Source organism: Ooceraea biroi, chromosome 3 (genome assembly GCF_003672135.1).
Source record: "Ooceraea biroi isolate clonal line C1 chromosome 3, Obir_v5.4, whole genome shotgun sequence".
In the NCBI taxonomy this organism is placed as follows: domain Eukaryota; kingdom Metazoa; phylum Arthropoda; class Insecta; order Hymenoptera; family Formicidae; genus Ooceraea; species Ooceraea biroi.
The window spans coordinates 16,433,281-16,453,326 of record NC_039508.1 but is presented as its reverse complement, the minus strand read 5'-3'; the positions used below and the strand labels follow the sequence as shown (position 1 = coordinate 16,453,326).

The following is a 20,046-nucleotide window of genomic DNA, read 5'->3' as shown; positions in this document are numbered from 1 at the left end:
AAATTAATTTTTATTGTTAATCTGGCACATTATTGGAACGTTAATTTTAATTTCGTCAAAGTGCGAAATCGAGTTCTCCTTTAATCGAAATTTAATGGCGCTTTAGCAGGATTTTAGCACCAATCATCAAAAGCGAATCGTACGTCTCTGCATGACTGATGTCCTGCAGCAGAAAACATCAAGAAAAAATTCGTTCTTCACCCTTCGATCGTTGCATCCCTCGTTCTCGCGCAACGACGACTCGCGGAAGATCCGCTGTAGTATTCGCCATGAATATCCGATATCTCGCGCGATGCGATGTCGATGCCCACCACTTGACTCGGCTACGCGCGCGGCCACGACTTTGCCGGCCCGACAGCGCTTATAAGCGTCAAAGCGAGCGCCACCCCCAATTCTTTTCTCGTTTTTGTTCGTCTGACGTGCCTCAACCCGCTCACCCTCAGCTCTATCCAGCTCACTTTTGTCGTCTTTTTTTACGTGCCCGGCCGCTATACGCCATCGTCGAGTTTCAGTGCGGCGCGGCGCGTCCTTTCGAAATCCGCGCCGGTGACGGAGAGGTCTCGCTGGCACAAAGACATTCCTACGACGATTAAAAAGTCACTTGACTCGGCCACTCTCCTTCCCACGTCTGCCGTGAAACGGAAAACTCTTCGGCTTCCCTTTTCCGCCCGCTATCGCATAGCGGAGCAGCGGACGAATCGCGCGTTCCCGTCGACTCGCGTTACCGTATATGCGCGAGATCGCGTTTCTCCTACAGTTCATGCTACATGCGAATCAATAGCGGTTAATGGTCGGATTTTACTGATGAGGGAAACGGAGATTTAATTCGAGAAATCGTGCCTGCCCGTTGATTGAAGCCGAATTTTGTAACGATCCGAAAAATAGTAACTTTTGTAAATTGATAAATTGCATTGATAAAATGCCACGGTTTACCAAGTTTACGGAAAACGTTTCCTACGCGAGTCGTTTCAGGTACGAGCAGTAATTCCTCCGGACGCGAATTTCGAAACGGGAACGTTTCTCCGCGAGCGGAGACGGTCTTAAGCACGAATTTACAGCCGTTCTTCCGGCCGTGGGGGTGAATTCGCCGATTTGTTCCCGCGCGACGGGAATCGCGCGAACTTTTCGCGTAGCAAGTTATGTTCGTCACGTAGCCGCGATACCGGAAACACCGTTTCGGGGGCGTCCTAATGGCGCCGTTTCTGGCACAGTTTAGTCCACGCGCGCGCGATGCACACGATTGCAGTTTACGGGGCTTTCTCGTGCCGGTGTGCTCCGCGTAGTTCGCTTACGGGGGCGACAAGTTTCTTACCGGTGGTGCTGCACGAAGTACGATGCCAGCGGCAACCCCTTTCCTGCCTTCTCGCGCCCCCGCATGATGCAGGTGGATATACAACGCGCGCGGCGTGTTTTGCAAACACGCGCCGCCACGTTAAATCGGGGGGGATTACCAACGAGACCTGCGGGGTGCTCTTAAGCTCCGCTTACGCGTCCGAGCGCTTTTACTTGCGATTACGCGCGCTATTAATCCGCCCGTTACATACACGTATACAGCTATCTATCCGGCTAAATTTTCAGAAGAACTTACAACAGGGACGAAAATATACGCGGGAACGATTCCACGGGATTTTCCGAAATTTTTTGCACAATTGGTAGAAACATCAGTCGATGAAAGCGATAAAAATAACAAAAGTTCTGCCACTCGAGAAACTCGTCTACTGTCGTAGGTAGATGCGATCTGTCGAGTTAGCGCTTCGCTGCGATGACAGCGAGAGTTCCGTGAGATGCAATCCAGCTTGGAAATAGAAATGACAAAAATGGGCTGATTTTAAATGGACTTCGGATGAGCGACAATACTTTTAGCCGCGAATTCTGTCATGAGAAAAGAATTTTATTCGATACTTATCGCATGAAGAATGCAACTAAACGGAAGTACTTGTTTCATAAGTTCATAAGTTCATGTCATCTACTTCTGTTCGGGGAGTGGGTAAAAATGTCGCGGTGAATCAGCACGGGGAATAATAATGGTGCATCGTGAAACCTCGTCGGCAGAGTCGATATTAACCGTGAACGCCGCGGGGGAAAAGGGCTGAATCACCGTCGAATCGATTATTATAGAGGGCTACCAGCGAGCATATTTGTGTATGCACATGGGAAAAAAAAGACAAAGGGCGGAGATGGAGGGGGTTACCTTAATAATAAACGGCGCAATATCCGAGAAATGGCGATTTTTCGTGCTCGCTTGTAGTTTACCCGTCTGAAATTACGTTTACCCTCGTTATATTCTGCCGTGCCAAGCCGGACGATATTCGACGATGGGGATGAAATCGTACAGCGGGTGGGCGTAAGAAAAAGACAATCGATAGGGACGTCTAACGAGCTGTTGCGGATTTGTGAAATTAATAATTTAAAGTATCGTTCCGCTTTACAAAAATTCTGTGTTGTAGACTGATGTTTAATATAAATCGGTCACCAATGGTTTTAAAATTTAGACAAATTGTTATATTGCAAGAGTAAATTTTTATATTTGCAAAGAATATTTTGAATGACGGAAGAATTTTGCAAAACTTACAAATCTTTGTTTAAATCATGCAAAAATTTTTGGATATACTATTTCGCGAAGATGGAAATTATTCTACATTAATTATTCGATCACGTTTATATAATATTATATTGCAGTTGTCAGGAAAATTACTATGCTTGATTGCGCGTTCAAAGATGAAAGATCAGACGTTTAATTTAAAAAGCAACCAATTAACAGTACATCGAGCAATAGGAATATTATTATCGCGCGGAATTCAGTTACGAGACATGAATATTATCACTTAGCATCGAGAACGATAGCTCGACACATCCTGCTGAACAAATAAAAGCGCCAGTGCGTTATAATTGGCTACGCTGTAATTTCGGTTGTCGGCGAAACGTCGATGCGGCCGCATTTACATCGCGATATCGGGATTATTTAGTTATGCGAATCGTATGAATAATTACAGCGACATAATGCAGGGCCGCTGGATGCATAATTAATAAACTGCGGTTACAACATAGATACATTTATTATCGCGGCATTAATCGCGTTGTTAATTTTGCTTCTAGCTGTCAGTCTTTTTCTCGTCGCCGTCGATTTGCCGAGTTGACAATTGCGAAGTGGACACAATCGCACCCGTACGGGACCATTTCTCTATTCACAATAAATCGGCAAAATATTACAGTTCGGTACCAGTATCGCCGCAGGGACCGCCTAATAATCGCGATCGTTACGGTTCCCATTGTAACAAACTAATTTCGAACGGAACCAATTACGTCGAGAGCGCGGAACTTCGCTCGCTGTCGATACTTGCCGCTGAAACGTGCGACAACGTATTGACAGAGCGTCCGATTCTCGCCGGGCGATAAGAATTTCGTCGTCCCGTTTGTTCGCGATCGATTAATTCTCTGATAACGCCAAGCCGGCGAAATAACTCGCGTGTCTGTCGCCGCGGAGCACCTGTAAATTTCCGCTATCCGAGGATTTCGCAATTATATACGGTACACGGTGCCCGCGTGACGCAGTACCCGAGTGACATTTTATCGAATTTCGAGCTAGCACTTGGCACATGCGAAGACCCGCAAAAATAACAAGCGTTTTTCATAAACGCAAAATAACAAGCGGAGGACAATACCCCGAAGATGCATTACAGTCTAAAACGTCATTCCCCTAAAATACAAATTTTCATTCAGCATGTATATTTCTAGAAACGTGACAGCGGCAAATCTCGATATTGTCTCCTGTCGCTTTGCACGAGTGAAAATATCCGAATGTATTCAATTATTCGAGCTCTACCTAAGTATTCCGAAATCGCAACCCAATACTTATAAATAGGATCAAAGTACAACTTGTTTTCTCGATATCGAATGGAGTTCGATCTCTGAGTTTGTCAAGCATGAACGTGCACTGATTTCCAACACAGTTGCATATATACACTTACATTTCGTTTTACACGTTGGAAGAAAATTATGTTTCGCAGCGCGAGGACTCGCGAATGCTCTTAGGCGTTTATCCCCGGGTTAAGGTTTAAGGCAGGATAATTCAATTTCCACGGATGCCGGACGCACTTGCAAATGAAATATCGTGCTACGGCGCGCTTCTCGTAAAACTGTTACTTAAATCTCAGCCTCGCCGAGAGTAATATTACACGCGTACCAGAGCGGTCTTATGTCAGCCGGATAATCTCGATCGGGCGAGGGAAGGCATTAAAACAAGCGCAACTGCTCTTTCGTCGCGTCGCGAGCAAACGAGCTGCAGGTGCAAAGCTCATACGAGCCTGTTATTGCCGCATGGTCGGAGCTCTATTTCGGCGGATTAAACCGTTATAAAGACGTACGTAAAATTTTTAGATTCGCTTTACGCGTGGAAGACGAAAGAAGAATTAATTATCGACGTAGCGACATCGGCGAGCGGATGTAAAAGATATTAAATTTCCGACGCTTTATCAGCTGCAGAGCTTGAATGCACATAAAATGTGACACCGGTCATGTAGAGTCTGTCGTTGGAAAGCAGTGCGAAAGGTCAGGAACGCCTTATTGCGTTACCGCGGATTGTCTCCCGAGCGATCGTTCGGTCGAGTGACTCTAAAGTGAATTTTTCGACAATCGTCACGGGATATTAGATCGGAGGAAAATATTCCTGACGTTAAGTGAAGGGTACGGCTCGCCTCGCGAGATGAAGCGCTCGCTGTCCCTATTGTACTTCGCGAGGAAAATTCCCGGGAGGGTCCCTCTTTGAAAATCCGCCAACGGGAAAATCTTTAACGGAGAGAAGTCATGTCGAGCGTGCACGGCAGCTCGGCCAGGCGGAAAGTTTATTACGACAACACTGTGATACTAAATATTTTCAAGTCCCGTAGTTGCAACGGGAACGCGGCGGTGAATTGCCGGGATTCTCCCGGAAGGGAATAATTCCACGACCTAACGATCGTCGACGAGCCACTCCGCTTTTGTCCCTTAAAAGCGTCGCGATTTCGCGTCTGCGAGAAAAATTTGCTTTGTCGGCCGAGCGAAATTCGCTATGATTATTCCGCCAGTTAACGCGGGCGAATTTTAGAGAAACTTATGGAACCAGAACTGAATTAACGTAAATACGGAGAATTTGAGAGAATTTCTGCATTGTTCCTTCGGTGAAGCGCGAGTAAACGATGGCAGTCTTCAATTGGTTTTGGCGCAACGTTAATCTACTGTTGGATGTTGGATTTCATCTAGTCTAACGAAGAAATCAAATGTCTCATTATCTTAAAATACACTGATACCACGCAGATTAATCAGGACGAGAATTTGGGTAATTAACGCGATACCGATAGGGATAATTTACTGTCGCCGCCGCGGTACAAGCGCGAGCTGCACGATAATTTATCTACGTTCTAAGATGGAGGAATATTCTCTGCATGCGGTTAATCTTTGTATATACACCGTGGGATATTGCGGGCGGGCTGTAATTCGGTACTGACACACTTCTACGCACTCTCTCATGCACACACACAGGTCCGTTTCGTCGGGATCTGGGACTGGAGTCCTCGTCTATCTTACCTCGTGAGCGCCTAACTTGTGCTTATGTCTGAAACTGTTGCGAACATGTCATTACTAACCCATTGTCCTACTGTCACACGCTAACACACACGCGAGCAATCGTGATATAACGGATTCAGCGAAGCTCCGCGAACGAGTCGTGCTTTTGTCCCCGAAAATGCAGTGAGACTAACAACTGGTTTTTACCCTTTGAAGAATCTCCAACGTTTGCGTGATTTTTCGGAGAGAAAATAGAATTTAACGAATCGCTTGTTATCTGCCAGGAACGTGAATGTCACGATATGACGCAGTTTAATGCGCGAGTCAAATTTTTATCTTGAAACAAAATGGAATTAACTTTGATTTTATGTGATTTTACATGAGCGAGAAAATCTTTGGCCCAATTACAGTTATGCAGACATTTTTCGAAAAATATCGCGCAGTGCTAAAGTTGAAATACGCGAGATTATGATTTCGGGACCGCACAGATATTGACGGATGTAATATTGGAAGATACATTATTATTCCAACGGAGTTTAAGTTCTCGCTCAAAAAAGACGAAAAGACCGCATTCGAATCGTTTTATCAAAACGAGTTCGAGGCATCTAGTTCGCGAGGTCGTCGTACTCGCCTGATTCTCAGCTGGTGATTCCGCGAAGAATTCGGAAATCGTGAGGTCGTTCCGCTGGGTGACATTTTCGCACACGTGACGATTGCAGGTGCAATCATCGTAATTCCTGCTCGGTGGACGTGCGCAGCGACATTTTCGAGGAGGACCCTTGTCCTGGGACCGGAAAATACATCGAGGCTCAGTACCACTGCTTAGGTTGGTTCACATATTTTTTTTTATTCTGACGTTTTCGTTTCCGATTCGATCCGCTGTCGATTCTGGTACGCGATTTTGTGCGAGAAAACTCAAGGGATTCGTCTCTCGTTCACGATGCTGCGGAAAAGCCTCATAATTTTGAAATTTAATTTTGAGGAGATTTTTTTGTCTTATGAATTGATTGATGTTAGAAGACACGTCCGAATGATTATACTTTTGAAACTCTGTTCTCTCGTAATTATCGTATTACAGTCATTTCAACTTTGTTTGACTTGAAAAATTATGTGACTATAATTTCAAATAATTCATTTATTAATTCAGATTTTTTATGATTTTACAACTCTACACAATTAAGTTTATATGGCAAGAAATCTGATAATTCTTAACACTCTGATTAGAAGAATGTTTTAATTCAATGATAACTGCTGCTAATCTTGAATAAGAATAAGAATTAAGCTTGAATACAAATAAGAATTAAATGAACGAGTTTCGATGAAAAAGTCTCTCAGTAAGAGTATCACTCTCCTCTTCTGTCTCGAGAAGACAAAAAAAACAGGGCTAGATCCATGGCGGTACACGTGGTAAGGGTGTATCATGATCATTCTGTTAAACGCGAGTCGAATCCCCGTCCAGGTGCAACGACCAGCAGAACTGCAGCATCGTTGCGTCCACGTTGCAATTTGGCGATCCTTGCCCGAACACACACAAATATCTTGAAGCGCACTATCGGTGCGTGTCTGGTAAGTAGCGCTTTTCCATTTTTACATTAATCTTTTTCACTTTTTGACTGTGTTTAATCTTTGTACGAAGAGAAAAAGCTTAAAAAGAAAAAAGAATTTTAATTAATTTTTCAGAGGTGCATACAGCAAAACTTACTTTCCAATTAAAAGCAATTCAAGATTAATTTCGAGAGATTATACAATACATTGCAGTTATACATTCTTTCTTAATCTATTTTCCTTTACGGAATTTATTATTTATTCTTTTCTGCATCTGAATTCCTGCAAGCACGGCCAGCACCGGTCCAATATTAATTTAATCGATATCAAAAACGCAAACATGTAGTTGTCTGTTTTCCTAGCAATGGCACAGCGTCTGAAGCAGATGGACGTTTCCCAACAACCAATATCCGAGAATCCTGACCGTCCTCTCTATTTGCCTTTCGTTGCGACTTTCGTGCATCGTGCGATCGATCTCTCACGGTGGTTCGGTAGATCGCAGTCTCTGGTTCCACGGTACTAATATATATATATATATATATATATATTCGAACAGTCGGATCTCTTGGCAGCCTTTAGTGTGGCCGCGCGAGAGAGATAAAGTCCTCCTCTTTCTCTCTTGAACCCGCTTGTGCCATCCTCGCTCGCGTTCTATCCTCGCGCGAGCGAGCGAGCGGAGCTATCGTGACGAACATCGGCGATGTCCGGTATTTTACCTTATCGCCAACCTCGTCGGCCAATAAAGATGACCTCTATAGAGATAGTGCCGCGAAATACGCGGGCTATTCCATTCTGGGATTAACTGTCGTCGCCATCTTGGGTTAAAGATCGTTTTCTCCTCGACGGCCAGGCACAGCCGCGGTATTGAGCCGTGCGGTCTAATCTCGTACTCTCTCCCTTCTTGCCTCCCGGCCGCTCGGACTGTTTTATTCGCGAGAGATGCTGCTCGAGTGGGCGATTTATATGCGAATTGATAGCCCGCAGAGTTTTGAATTTTCCCTCATTGCGTTTGCTCAGTTATAAAACTCAGCACGATTTCCGAGGGAAGTGTTCCTACCGGCAGGTCTTTTACATTCTCTGTCTTTAGATAGATGCGATGAATTAATGGTGATTGATCTTTTTGCAGACAGAACAATTCCGATTCAGATGGTATTCAGTGAATACTTATACATCGTTTAATAATATTCTTTTCGGTAAAATTGCATACAAAGTTATTGTATTTGAAAAATGTATGAATTATAGTCAATCAAAAAATTCCAATCATTCTAGTATATATCAGTTTCTTCTTGAAATATCCAATTTTGATTTGAGGAGTAATTCTGGTCAGTTAATCGCGCGCATCAAATATTCTAATAAAACTCTAGTGTTATTGTATACTCGCCCCGTATCTGTATCCGTCGTTTTCAAAAGGAGATTTATTCAAGTTGTATCGAATGATCACGATTAACGAGAATCCGGTATAAACCGATACTGCGGATAAGCCCTTTCCAACGTAGCGAGCCAAGAAAAACAGAGAGAAGAGAGTATCTCGAGATATCTCCGTGCCGTGAATATCTCATTCCCTTCGGTCTATCGGAAATATACGCAAAGCGTAGCCAGTTCATTCAAACTCTATCGGATGATTAGCGAAAGTCTGATATAAATTCGACGCGGAGGATAAACTCTCGTCGTACCAGTCCGAGAGGGAGTGAGAGAGCGAGAGAGAGAAAGAGAAAGAGATAAATGTGGAAGAAGAGAAAGGACAACTTCGATATTCTTAAGCCGAAGAGAACCTCTCGAAAGGTTTAAATACCCCGCACCCCCGGAATCACTTTCCTTCTTAATTATACTCAGTCTACGAGTTCGATAAGCCCGTAGACGAGCTTTCTGATTTACTCTTTTCCCCCTGTACGACAGCTTCTCCTTCGTTCGCACTACATGTCACTCGTCTTTCCGCCCTCATTAAAACGATCTCTCGGCGAAACATTTGCAGCAGCCACCACCACGACGACGTCCCGGCCGAGCCCGCCGTGGTTCATAACTTCGCAACCGAGCGTCTGGAGCACCGCTAAGCCGACCGTCCGACCTCCCTCGAGGATTACGACACCGGCGGCGCAGCAGCCGCCCCAGCAACCACCGGCGCCGTCCACCCCGTCGCTGCCGATAACGACACCGGCGAGGTCAGTATGCCGCATAAACATAAAAATGAAATAACGTTCCGGGATATGCAACTTGATGGCTAAAGGCCGGCAAAGTCGGCTTTCGGTTCGAAATGTAATATTACATCGAAGTATTGCATTTATAATATATATTATAAATGCAATACTTCGATGTATCGCTTTCATATCACTCGTGTCAATACGTAGACAGAAGAGACAGAATGAAATTAATATCGAATCTTCATCTTGCATCCCACCTACACGCATCGATCATTAATTCTGTTGAATCACTATCCATGCATTGGGAACCGATATTGTCCCTTCGCGTCGTTAATTCATATCGGGCGCGATCTATATGGAAGTCGTAAAGTTCCGTGTATACGAGGACCATCGAGAATAACGCGAGCTCTCTCCATTTTCAGCCCCACGTCAACAAGGTCCTCCCTCGACATCGAGGTTGACGAGGAGGACCAGGACTTAATATCTCCTGCGAACGGTCCTCCGGCGAATGGCCCGGCAATACCGCCGATTATACCTGAGACCACTCAAGCCACGACAACGTCCACCTTCGCTCCCTGGAGAACCAGCCGAAGGACCACCGGTAAGAATCTGCTTCCTTCTAAAGAAACGTTAGACAATGCAGTATGTGTCAGTCTGAACAATATCAATATTGAACTGCATGATATATTTCTCTTACCTCCCCTAAGGAAGACAAGGAAGAAAATACATTTATATTTACGCCAACCAAAATAATATGATAATTAGATATTCCTTATTTCAGCAATTTATTGACCGAATCAAAAATATTATTTATATTCCACATATTTTACTATTATCATTTTTATCTGGTCTCATAATCCAAAGGAAAAATTATTCTCTGATATCTGATTTCTAATTTTATTGGTGGATTTAGTAATTCCACTTATACAACAAGTACATGTTTGACATGTCTTCAGCCGCCACGGCATTATCCGAGATCCTTATCAAGTTTGTCCTTGTCAATAGCTAATTAGTATGTCCGACAACGCCGTCCGGCATCTGCAACGTCTTTACAACCTGTCTCCTATTTTCCGGTTATGGATTATCAATCCACGGATCTATCGATTGCCTATGAGGATAAACTGTTCTCGTATCAGACCAACGTGCCTTATACGTGACAGATGAGCAAAGTGTTACAATCATCGCGGTCATAAGACAGCGTCGAGAAGTAGAAACCGCCTTTACTCGTCGTAATTGTTTCATTTATTTTCCTCTGGCTCTTGTCAGCGTCTACAATGAAGACATTTTTGATGACAGCTCGTAAACCGCGGCGGGCAAACAACGCGCTTTCCCGGTCGAATCGCGCCGGGGACATTAAGACCTCCTCTGGAGAGAACCGAAATTCCATTTCCGAGCGTCGTTGCGCGCCGCAGCTGCCGTCCCGGAGGACGCTGCGACGCCGATATCGCATTAACGCCGCGCCGTTAACTACCGCCCGTTAACCGAGACAGCCACTTAAGACCACCAAACTGACCGAGCTGTAACCGTTGTTGCAGTACCCAGCACGCTGTACCCGGAATCCAGCTCGAACGGTCAGTGGTACGATTACAGCAGACAAGTGTGTCCCCCGGTGGTGGCCAGAAATCTGTCCTGGAACACGACCCGGGCGAACGACGTGGCGGTGCAGAGCTGCCCCGGAGGCGCCAACGGTCTGGCGAGATGGCGATGTCTGGCTCGCGGGGATTCTGCCTACTGGCACCGCGACACCCCGGACCTGAGCGAGTGCCGATCGGTCTGGCTAACCACTCTGGAGAACCGCGTGACCGAGGGCGACGTGATCCTCGGCATCAGCCGGGAGCTCTCGCAGGTGACGAACAACAGCCGCGGCCTGTACGGCGGCGACATGATGATCACCACGAAGATCATCAAGAACATGGCCGAGAAGATGGCGGTGGACGTCAGGACGTACCAAGACTCGAATCAGAAGGAGGTGAGCGTCACGGAGTTGTTGCAGGGGGTGGTGAGGACCGGCAGCAACCTGCTCGACAAGGCGCAAATGGCGTCCTGGAAGGATCTCAGCCATAAGGAGCAGATGAGAGTCGCCACGTCGTTGCTGATCGGTCTTGAAGAGAACGCCTTTCTGCTGGCCGACACGCTCATGCATGAGAAGACCATCATGCACGAGGGCAAAAACATACGTGAGTACCGCGCTTAATGATGATTAGTAATTTTGCTACGGTGATTCGCCAGAACAATCATCCGTTATATCCTCTACTTATCAAGTAGGGGATTATATTAAGAATCTTGACACATCCTCTTTATTAGGTTGTCATTTCTCTCTGATAAACGGAGATCCAATCATAAACCAATCATAAAGCTTTGGATTTATTTTCGTTTGTAATTTACGCTAATGCGAGCGAGATCACGACGCGCGACGGTTTGATTGAGAGTTCGATAAATATCAATTTTTTAAGCTTTGAATCCATCGTATCATTAGACATAAATGCAGAACGTTCCTGAGTTATCATCCAGTAACGCGGATGACGTACGAAGTATATTTTAAAGTTACAAATTTGCTCGGAGTAAAGATAGAAACTTCGTACGTAATGATTAACGTGCGCGTTGCTTGCGAGTAAATCGATCGATTTATCTTATTAGTAATAAAAATCCGCTTTACGTGCGCTTTGGCGAATAAACTGGAGTTTGCAAGTAGATGTAGTTAGCTTTAATTTCAGAATCGCCGTCCCATCGAAATAGCCATTTCCGGCCTATCGTGTTAAAAGTCGCACAACAAATGCACGTTACGCTCGCCTTTCGCGTTCGTCGCAAACGGTCGAATGATTTATATCGCAGACGCATCCAGCACACCAGGTAATCTCCGGTATAGATAAAATACAGATCCGAATCCGTCGTAATTCTCCAGTACCTGGCCGGATTACGTTGTAATCCGGGCGGGTATGGTGCAGGCGTGTGCTATTATTATTACAAAACGACGGCGGAATTACGGGCGACTTGATTTACCTCCCGGAAGTGCGTTGCGGCTTGATTGAGTCACGGCTGCGTGCATCATAGCACCATCAGATGCACACTTGATAAACTGCATAACGGCGAAGGGCAAAAAGCACCAGGGAGAAGGAAGGGCGCGAGGAGGTAGTTGATGAGCGACAGCCGGTCGGATGCTGTGCAACGTCCTCCCCATCAGAAGAAAAATCGAAACCGCATTAAGTCCTTCTTCCTGGCAATGCCGTTGATTGATACCGCGATCAATCCTTAATCGTTCATTGCGCGACGAAGCATAATGCATCCTAAAAACCACGTTCCCTCGCAAGAAATAAATTCCGTAGCGAATTTGATGGAGTTAAGTTCCTCAGTGAATTTATGGCACAATTGAATTCCCCAAAATATTGTAAAATAATTGTATTATGTATTATCAATTTATTTATTCGTTTGAACACATATACGTACGCACACGTGCTTTAAATAAATAATTTATTTCAGTAAATTTGAAATTTTGAAAAGACTAAATTCTGTAAATTCTCGGAATGAATATCTGCTGTGTAAAGTTTGAAGACCAGTGATGTAATTTAATTCATGTGTTCCACGGCAAGAATTCTCGTGGTGCGCGTTGACCACGCAGAAGTGTACCTACTCGCCTAATTAGCCGTGCGTGTTTCCGCCGCAGTGATGGAAGTTCGTGTGCTGGACGCGCGCAACATCGGCAACGAGCTGGAAGTTTTCCCGAGCGAGACCGCCCAGCAGCGATGGACCGTCTCGAACGATCGCGTGGAACTTACCAGGGGCGCTTTGCTGGATAACAGCGAGGCCGGCATTGTCCGGCTGGTCTTCATGGCCTTTGACAGACTCGAGGAGATACTGCAGCCGCAAGCAGAACCGCCGTCCGTCATCATGAACGACGATTCCCAGCCCTCGCCGCGGCGGAACACCACCCGTCTCCTCAACAGCAAAGTTATCTCGGCGTCCTTGGGAAAAGGCCGGCACATACAGCTCTCGGAACCCGTCCGGGTGTATTTCAGACATCTGACGGTTGAGAACGTCACCAACCCCACTTGCGTCTTCTGGGATTATATCTTGAGGTAACTTTGCCTTCATCCGATCCCGTTTCCACTTTGCACAATACAAGGAATACCGGGGTGGCTTCCTCTTATTTCTTCGTTTCCAATTTTTCTTCTGCATTTGTGTTACGCCGTATAATACGGGACTCGCTTGTAACGGGATATTTGCCACGAACTTTTATCAGCGAAATGTCTCAATCTAAGATTTAGTAGAAGAGCTTGCGTAAATACAACGTTTTAATTTTATAAAATATTGATATAATTTTATTTAAATTTTATTTAAGTTATAACAACAACTATTAAATTTTAGGCCACTTTTCATTGCGAAAGAATTCGTTGAACCTTTTGGATATTCTTCGCTAAAGAAAATTCAATTTCAAAACGATCGGAAAGTCCGTAGCTGAAACTATCGCGTGGCTTTTGACGCGTTCTATATATTGTATGAGAATCGATCAGCAACACGAACAACGTGAACAACTCGCCTGCTATACGTGCGAATATCTTATTTCCCATAGCGCATGGTCGGAGGAGGGATGCCAGATACAAAAGACCAACGAGACTCACACGGTGTGCGAATGTAATCACCTGACGAACTTCGCCGTGCTGATGGACGTGCATGCCGTCAGACTGGACATCGCCCATCAGGTCGCCCTGCAGATCATCACGTATATAGGCTGCATCATTTCCGTCGTCTGCCTCGTCCTGGCTATTCTCACGTTTCAATTATTTCGCGGACTGAAGGTAATGTATATAGCGCTGCGCGGCCGCCGATCGATCCGTCGTACAATCGCTGCGAGATGGAATTTTTTTCACGACTCTCCCCGTTTGCAGTCGGACCGAACGACGATCCACAAGAATCTATGCGTGTGCCTGCTGATAGCCGAGGTGCTCTTCGTATGTGGGATCGGCCAGACGAATCAGAGGATCGTCTGCGGTATCGTGGCCGGTTTGCTGCACTTCTTCTTCCTGTGCGCCTTCGCCTGGATGTTCCTCGAGGGTCAGTTCGCTATTCCGTTCGCCCCGTAACTCGCGACACGTCATGTCTGTTCTCCATACGATGATTTCTGGTTGTGTTACAGGATTCCAACTATACGTGATGCTGATCGAGGTGTTCGAGGCGGAGAAGTCGCGGCTGCGATGGTACTACCTGGTCGCGTATGGGGCACCGCTGCTGGTCGTGGCAATTTCATGCATAATCGATCCGCTCAGCTATGGCACTGATCGCTACTGTTGGCTGCGCGCGGACAATTATTTCATCTTCAGCTTCGTTGGACCTGTGATACTCGTTATATTGGTAAATGACTGTTCCATTGATCATATGAACTGCAGGATTAGAGCTGGCTGGTTCTGGAAAATGGTGTGCTTTATTGTACATAGAATTGATACGCGAGACGCGATCGTGTTTGTTCCATGTACCTACATTAACGTTTTCTTGAAACGCCTTCTTCCAGTATGCGGACCGCCGTAATAATAATCTTTATTTGTCTGTCGTCTTTCGCAGGCGAATCTGGTATTCCTGTCAATGGCAATCTATATGATGTGCCGGCACGCGAACACCACCGTGGCCATGAAGAGCAAGGAGCACTCGCGATTGGCTAGCGCAAGGTAAGCACAATGGTCCCCAGTAGATTGTTCATAGTAAACCACCGTAAATTGCGAACTGTATATACCGTATACCAGTCGAGTCCGTCCGTTGTCCGTCACGAGATTTGATCCTCCCGTCGAAGCGTAGCTCCAGTCGAGATGTTTGTTTGGTGCTTTCGGTTTACACGTTCGCAAGCTTTACTTGCTTAAAGAGATCTCCCGAACGCGGATCTTGTTGTCACGCATCTTTTGGCGGCCATGCTGACTTTTTTGGTTTTGGTATTGAGTCCTGTGTTTGGAATGACCGCAGATTTCGTTCGTACGACACACCACTGTATTGCTGTGATACGTAGGATATACACGAGTATATCGTTCGAACTACACTGATTCTCGTATACGTATTATGCAGGGTGCGCCATTCCGAGTATGCTCGATGTAATATCAAGATAACTCTTTCAACTCCTCTTCAAGCTCTTAAAATTGTACTGCTTTGATAGATTCGTGGATATTTTGTTTCGTAAGAATGTTTTTTGAAATTCTTGTGTCGAAAGTTTTGTATCTTGCGGTAAAATAATGTCGAATATCGAAAACCATATTTAAAACAAATTTTAGTAACGATTATTAGAATAAATTTTTTAATTTTATAAATGTTAGATTTTATAGATTTTTAAGTCTGCGGATAATGTGTTCATGTACCCTTAATGTCATAGATTGATTTCATAGATGAGTAAAGTATCGTAGAAGGATCGTTAATTTATTTGTCTTTCTGTTTGGGACACCCTGTATATCATCGTGTTCAATTTCCGAATTTTGTAAGTGAAAGCATAGTCAGTAATTTATGCGAAATTATTATGAAAAAGAAAGACGCAAACAAAAATGCAAGTCTCACTTTGAAGAGAAGTCCGGAACATATAAACAATTTGGTGATGGTAGCGAAGAGATTGCTGCAATCCCGATTCGGATTATTAGAGATAATAATGTTTCCTCACAATTGCACGGTGTCAAGAGATTGCTGTTAGTAACGGTTAGTAACATGTAACGATTTTCTTGCTCACGTAATTGGCATAATTAATCATGACGTTCGTCAATGTTTTGCGTCTGTCGAGCGAAAACGCCGTGTTTCGCGTGCTCGGCGAGGAGTAATGCGAATCGAGCATTGCAAATCAGAGAATAAGCTATAATCAATTAATTAATGGTGCCGGAACAATCACCTAACTGCTGTCTTGTTTCATTTTTGTATTAAATCTTCTACCCACTTCTGTCTACACTGTTCTACATTCTTCTGCATGGCGTGGTTGGTTGGTAGTGGAAAGGAAGAGAATGCTCTTCCCAACAAATTGCAAGCGCACTTGTAAGATATTTACCATTTTTATTATTACTCACCCCCGTCATATACATCGTTAACATCGTCATCGTTCGACATCATTCCGTCTTTTTTTCTTTTTTTTTCTTTGGTCCATTTCATTTCGATTAAGCTGTCCGAGTATCATTCCACACTGATTTTGTGAACGTAGTCGTAGACCTTAGTCTCTCACATCATACATCGAAACACTATCGCCGTATGTGATGATATCGCGATGCTCACAGGAAATGCAAGTCGAAACGCCAACGTAGCAACTTTCTTCTATGTAATGACGCATAATATAAATCATACAGCAATTGAAGGAATAAGTGTATCATGTGATATATATATATATTTTTTCTTAATTAATGTTTGCAAATGATTAATAAAAAAATTGTAAAGAGAATTCTCTAAGCTGAAAATGAAATAGAAATATACACTTATTTCTCCAATTAATCATAATCATAATGTTGCTTAATTTCTCAAGCTCCAAATTGATTTCAACTGTCGCTTATTTATATCCCAGAGAGAATACTCTCATACCTACATGATTAATATTCTTGGCATTGTTACTGTGTGTTGCAATAAATATTTTAATTATTTGCATCCATACAAAATCATTGAGTGCACAGAAATTTTTATGTTTAAGCTTAATGTTTCCGTAACTAAACTTACTATCACAATCGGTACGCGCAATAACGGTGTCACATGTTATATTTACGACAGCATTTGCATTTCCTCCGAGTAGACACGATTATTCACTGCATGTAGTATACTCTCCTTAGTTTCGGGTATTACGCCTGATTTACAAGTAGATAGACGTGGAAGTACCGTAGAGATATATCCGCCTACCTGTGTAACGCCACGTTCTAATCACAACGGTTTAGATAAAACGTCGCGATTTCGGCGACGCTCAAAGCGGTGCTCGCGTTGCTCGCGAAAATAAAAGCTGCGATCCCCTTCCCGTATAATATCGCGATACCTAAACGTCGCCCGTGCGACAAGACGTCGCGTGTTTCACGACGCTACGTGACGGCCACGTTATTTTTTCACTCGATGCTGCAATGCTAATGGCAGGTATTAAAACTGTGTCTCAACTGTGGAAGCTCGGGATCGCGGTTGTAATCATTTTTACATCCCCTTATGAATTGAACGTGCAAACGGAAGAGAGAGAAAAAAACCGGAAATTACTATGGAAAACATTCATTGCTCGAAGTAAAATAAATAGTAAAGCTTTTTTATAGAAATTTAATAAAATTGTTAGCGAAACGCAACACCACGATCGCTTCCGTTTAAGAATAGAGATGAGTTTTGATTTTTTTAAATTGTGAAAGTAAATAGAAAAATTTAAATAGCGCAACTCCGATCGCAAGTTTTCTTTGGAGACAAACGTTTTACGAGATTTTTGTATTTATTCGCGACTTATAACTTTCCCCAGTAAAACGCCACGCGACGTTACGGTACGTCGGTCCCCTTTAAGCGCCGCCATCGCGATTCGTATTGTAACAACAGAAACCTGGCTGGCTGTTCTCCGATGTAATTTATTATTCTGTATCTTCTGATCAGGGCCTGGCTGCGGGGCGCCATCGTGCTGGTGTTTCTACTAGGTCTGACCTGGACTTTCGGGCTCCTCTACTTGAACCAGGAGTCCGTCGTGATGGCGTACATCTTCACCGTATTGAATAGTCTCCAGGGGCTGTTTATCTTTGTGTTCCATTGCGTACAGAACGAGAAGGTAAGGGAATACGTCGGGGCACAGAAGTCTGCCTTGATTTAGATCGTGCCGGCAACGTCTCGCCGGATGTTTCCGGCGAGAGAAACACAGACAACAAAATTCGAACTTACCCGAGAAATAAGTTAATAACAGTTTTTATCGTGCAGCGATGACCTCGTAATGTAATTCTTCACAAGGAAGAGTCTTGTTCGGTATGCTTTCCGTAAGATTCGATTGTCTGTATATCGCATATTTCTGACGAATTGTAAAATGCAACGTTGCGTATTTTGTTGCCTGTAAAATTGTATAAACTTTATAGACTTCCTTATGACGAGGTTGTAAAGCAAGTTCATGACAATCCTGCTCTTGTTTCTGTACAAATTTTTATATCAACCCAAAATTGGAGGAAACTCTGTAGTATGTACTTAAGTATTTAAGTTAATCATATACCGATTACGTGCAATCGATGCTAATTAATTAAGATCGCCGAGACACGCGATGATTATACTACTGCAATATCGTATTGTTTTTGATTATCACGAATTTTGAATATCAGAACATGGAAATGAGGAGATGAATCTGTTTAATAAAGTGCTATGGCAATAAAAATTATGTGGGCGTTTACTTCGCACATTTTCGCCACCCGTAGTACGCTTGTATTATAATTTTCTCCGTGAATTTCTGAATTTCGTTGCCGTCGCGAGAATCACCGCTGTTTTCCTCATTTCTCGTTAAATCATCACCAGAACTTGCGAGTATCCGAGCTTAGATCCGCACTTAGAATCCATTGAATCACAAACAGCCGCAAACGGTCTCCCCAATTTTGCTCGAAAGTATTATAAAAGACGCGGATTGAATGACAAATTACACTTTCTCCCTACATTCAAAATGACACGCGTTAAAATCAAAGAGCTACGAGGCTGTCTGCGGTCGACGTTTTGCAAATTTTCAGACGTAGAGACGCACATAAACGCATCCGCACGCTGTCTCGCACAGACCTTTGGTTCTTTCACGCACCGTTAAACTCGTTTCGTTGGGTCGGGTGGGCTCTGCTTCGCTCTTGCAGGTGAGGAAGGAGTACCGGAAGTTCGTGCGCCGTCACTCCTGGCTGCCGAAGTGCCTCAGGTGCTCGAAGACGGTGACGGGCGGCTCGGCCGGCTCCACCGGAGCTAGCGGTGGCACTGGCGGCGCCAACGGCGGCAAGGACTTCACCTCGCACAACACCTCCTCGAACCCGTCGGCCCCCACGACTGACAGCTCCGGATTGTCGCCGCATGCGGCCACTAACGTGGGTACCAACGCCACCGGCGCCACGTCACCGCCCAACAATCACAACAACCTGACCACCGCCGCCTGTAACAATACGAATCTTTCGATAAACGTGAACCTGAACAATTTGTCGCTGAGGTCGCCGGTCGGGGCACACCAGATGCACATGATGGCACCTAGCAACCACAATAGGCATCCTGCCCAGCAAGGTATCCAAATACGCCGCTTATACACCAAACCGAGATACGATACGGATAATGAAGCGGATAACAGCGGAGAGCTCGCTCCTCGGCAAGGCGACCGTGGCCGATGTTACTTGTGAAAGTTGAGACTTCTCGTGATCCCGCATTACGATCTAATTTTTGCAGATACTGTTCTGTATCCTCTCAGAGATAGATTGGTTTGGACGAGCGACTGATTAGCGTCGCATGAATAATCGATTCCTAAGTGCGATTGACTTCTAGCTGTTGACGATACGTAATAATAGCTGAAGAAGGAAATTAAATTTCTGTGTAACTTCTAAATAAAGAATATAAAATCGGGTCAAATCATCTCTCGATTTATCAGTCTTCTCTTACTCGATGATGAGAATCGATAATCTTGCATCGTTCAGTATTTGCAAAAATTAGTACGTTTCAATTTTCACGAGAATATTGGTTACTGTCTTCTTTCGCGGAGCAGCCGAGAGATTAAAGTTGTAGGAGTCCAAAAGGGGAACGTGCACCTTCCTCTCCCCCTCTCACATTTTTCCATAATATAGCAATGACGGTGCAATACTTGGTATCGTGAGACACACAGTCGATGTCTAGTATTTTCCGATATTGTACAGAGTCAAACAAGTATACGTAACGATTTGATTTT

At 44.5% G+C, this 20,046-nt stretch overlaps 1 protein-coding gene across 4 annotated transcripts in view; it reads left to right on the top strand.

The window, feature by feature from the left end:
• The window catches only part of LOC105286449 (latrophilin Cirl), a 407,961-nt gene that overhangs the window by 372,145 nt on the left and 15,770 nt on the right, over positions 1-20,046 (top strand). For all 4 annotated transcript variants that reach the window (XM_026968306.1, XM_026968309.1, XM_026968308.1 and 1 more), the window contains 12 exons: positions 7,001-7,107; positions 9,059-9,245; positions 9,647-9,825; positions 10,760-11,401; positions 12,886-13,297; positions 13,792-14,017; positions 14,108-14,273; positions 14,356-14,570; positions 14,778-14,881; positions 16,167-16,211; positions 17,769-17,937; positions 18,983-19,204. In XM_026968306.1, the coding sequence (XP_026824107.1) occupies positions 7,001-7,107; positions 9,059-9,245; positions 9,647-9,825; positions 10,760-11,401; positions 12,886-13,297; positions 13,792-14,017; positions 14,108-14,273; positions 14,356-14,570; positions 14,778-14,881; positions 16,167-16,211; positions 17,769-17,937; positions 18,983-19,204 (2,674 nt within the window). The remainder of the gene's footprint in view (positions 1-7,000; positions 7,108-9,058; positions 9,246-9,646; positions 9,826-10,759; positions 11,402-12,885; positions 13,298-13,791; positions 14,018-14,107; positions 14,274-14,355; positions 14,571-14,777; positions 14,882-16,166; positions 16,212-17,768; positions 17,938-18,982; positions 19,205-20,046) is intronic.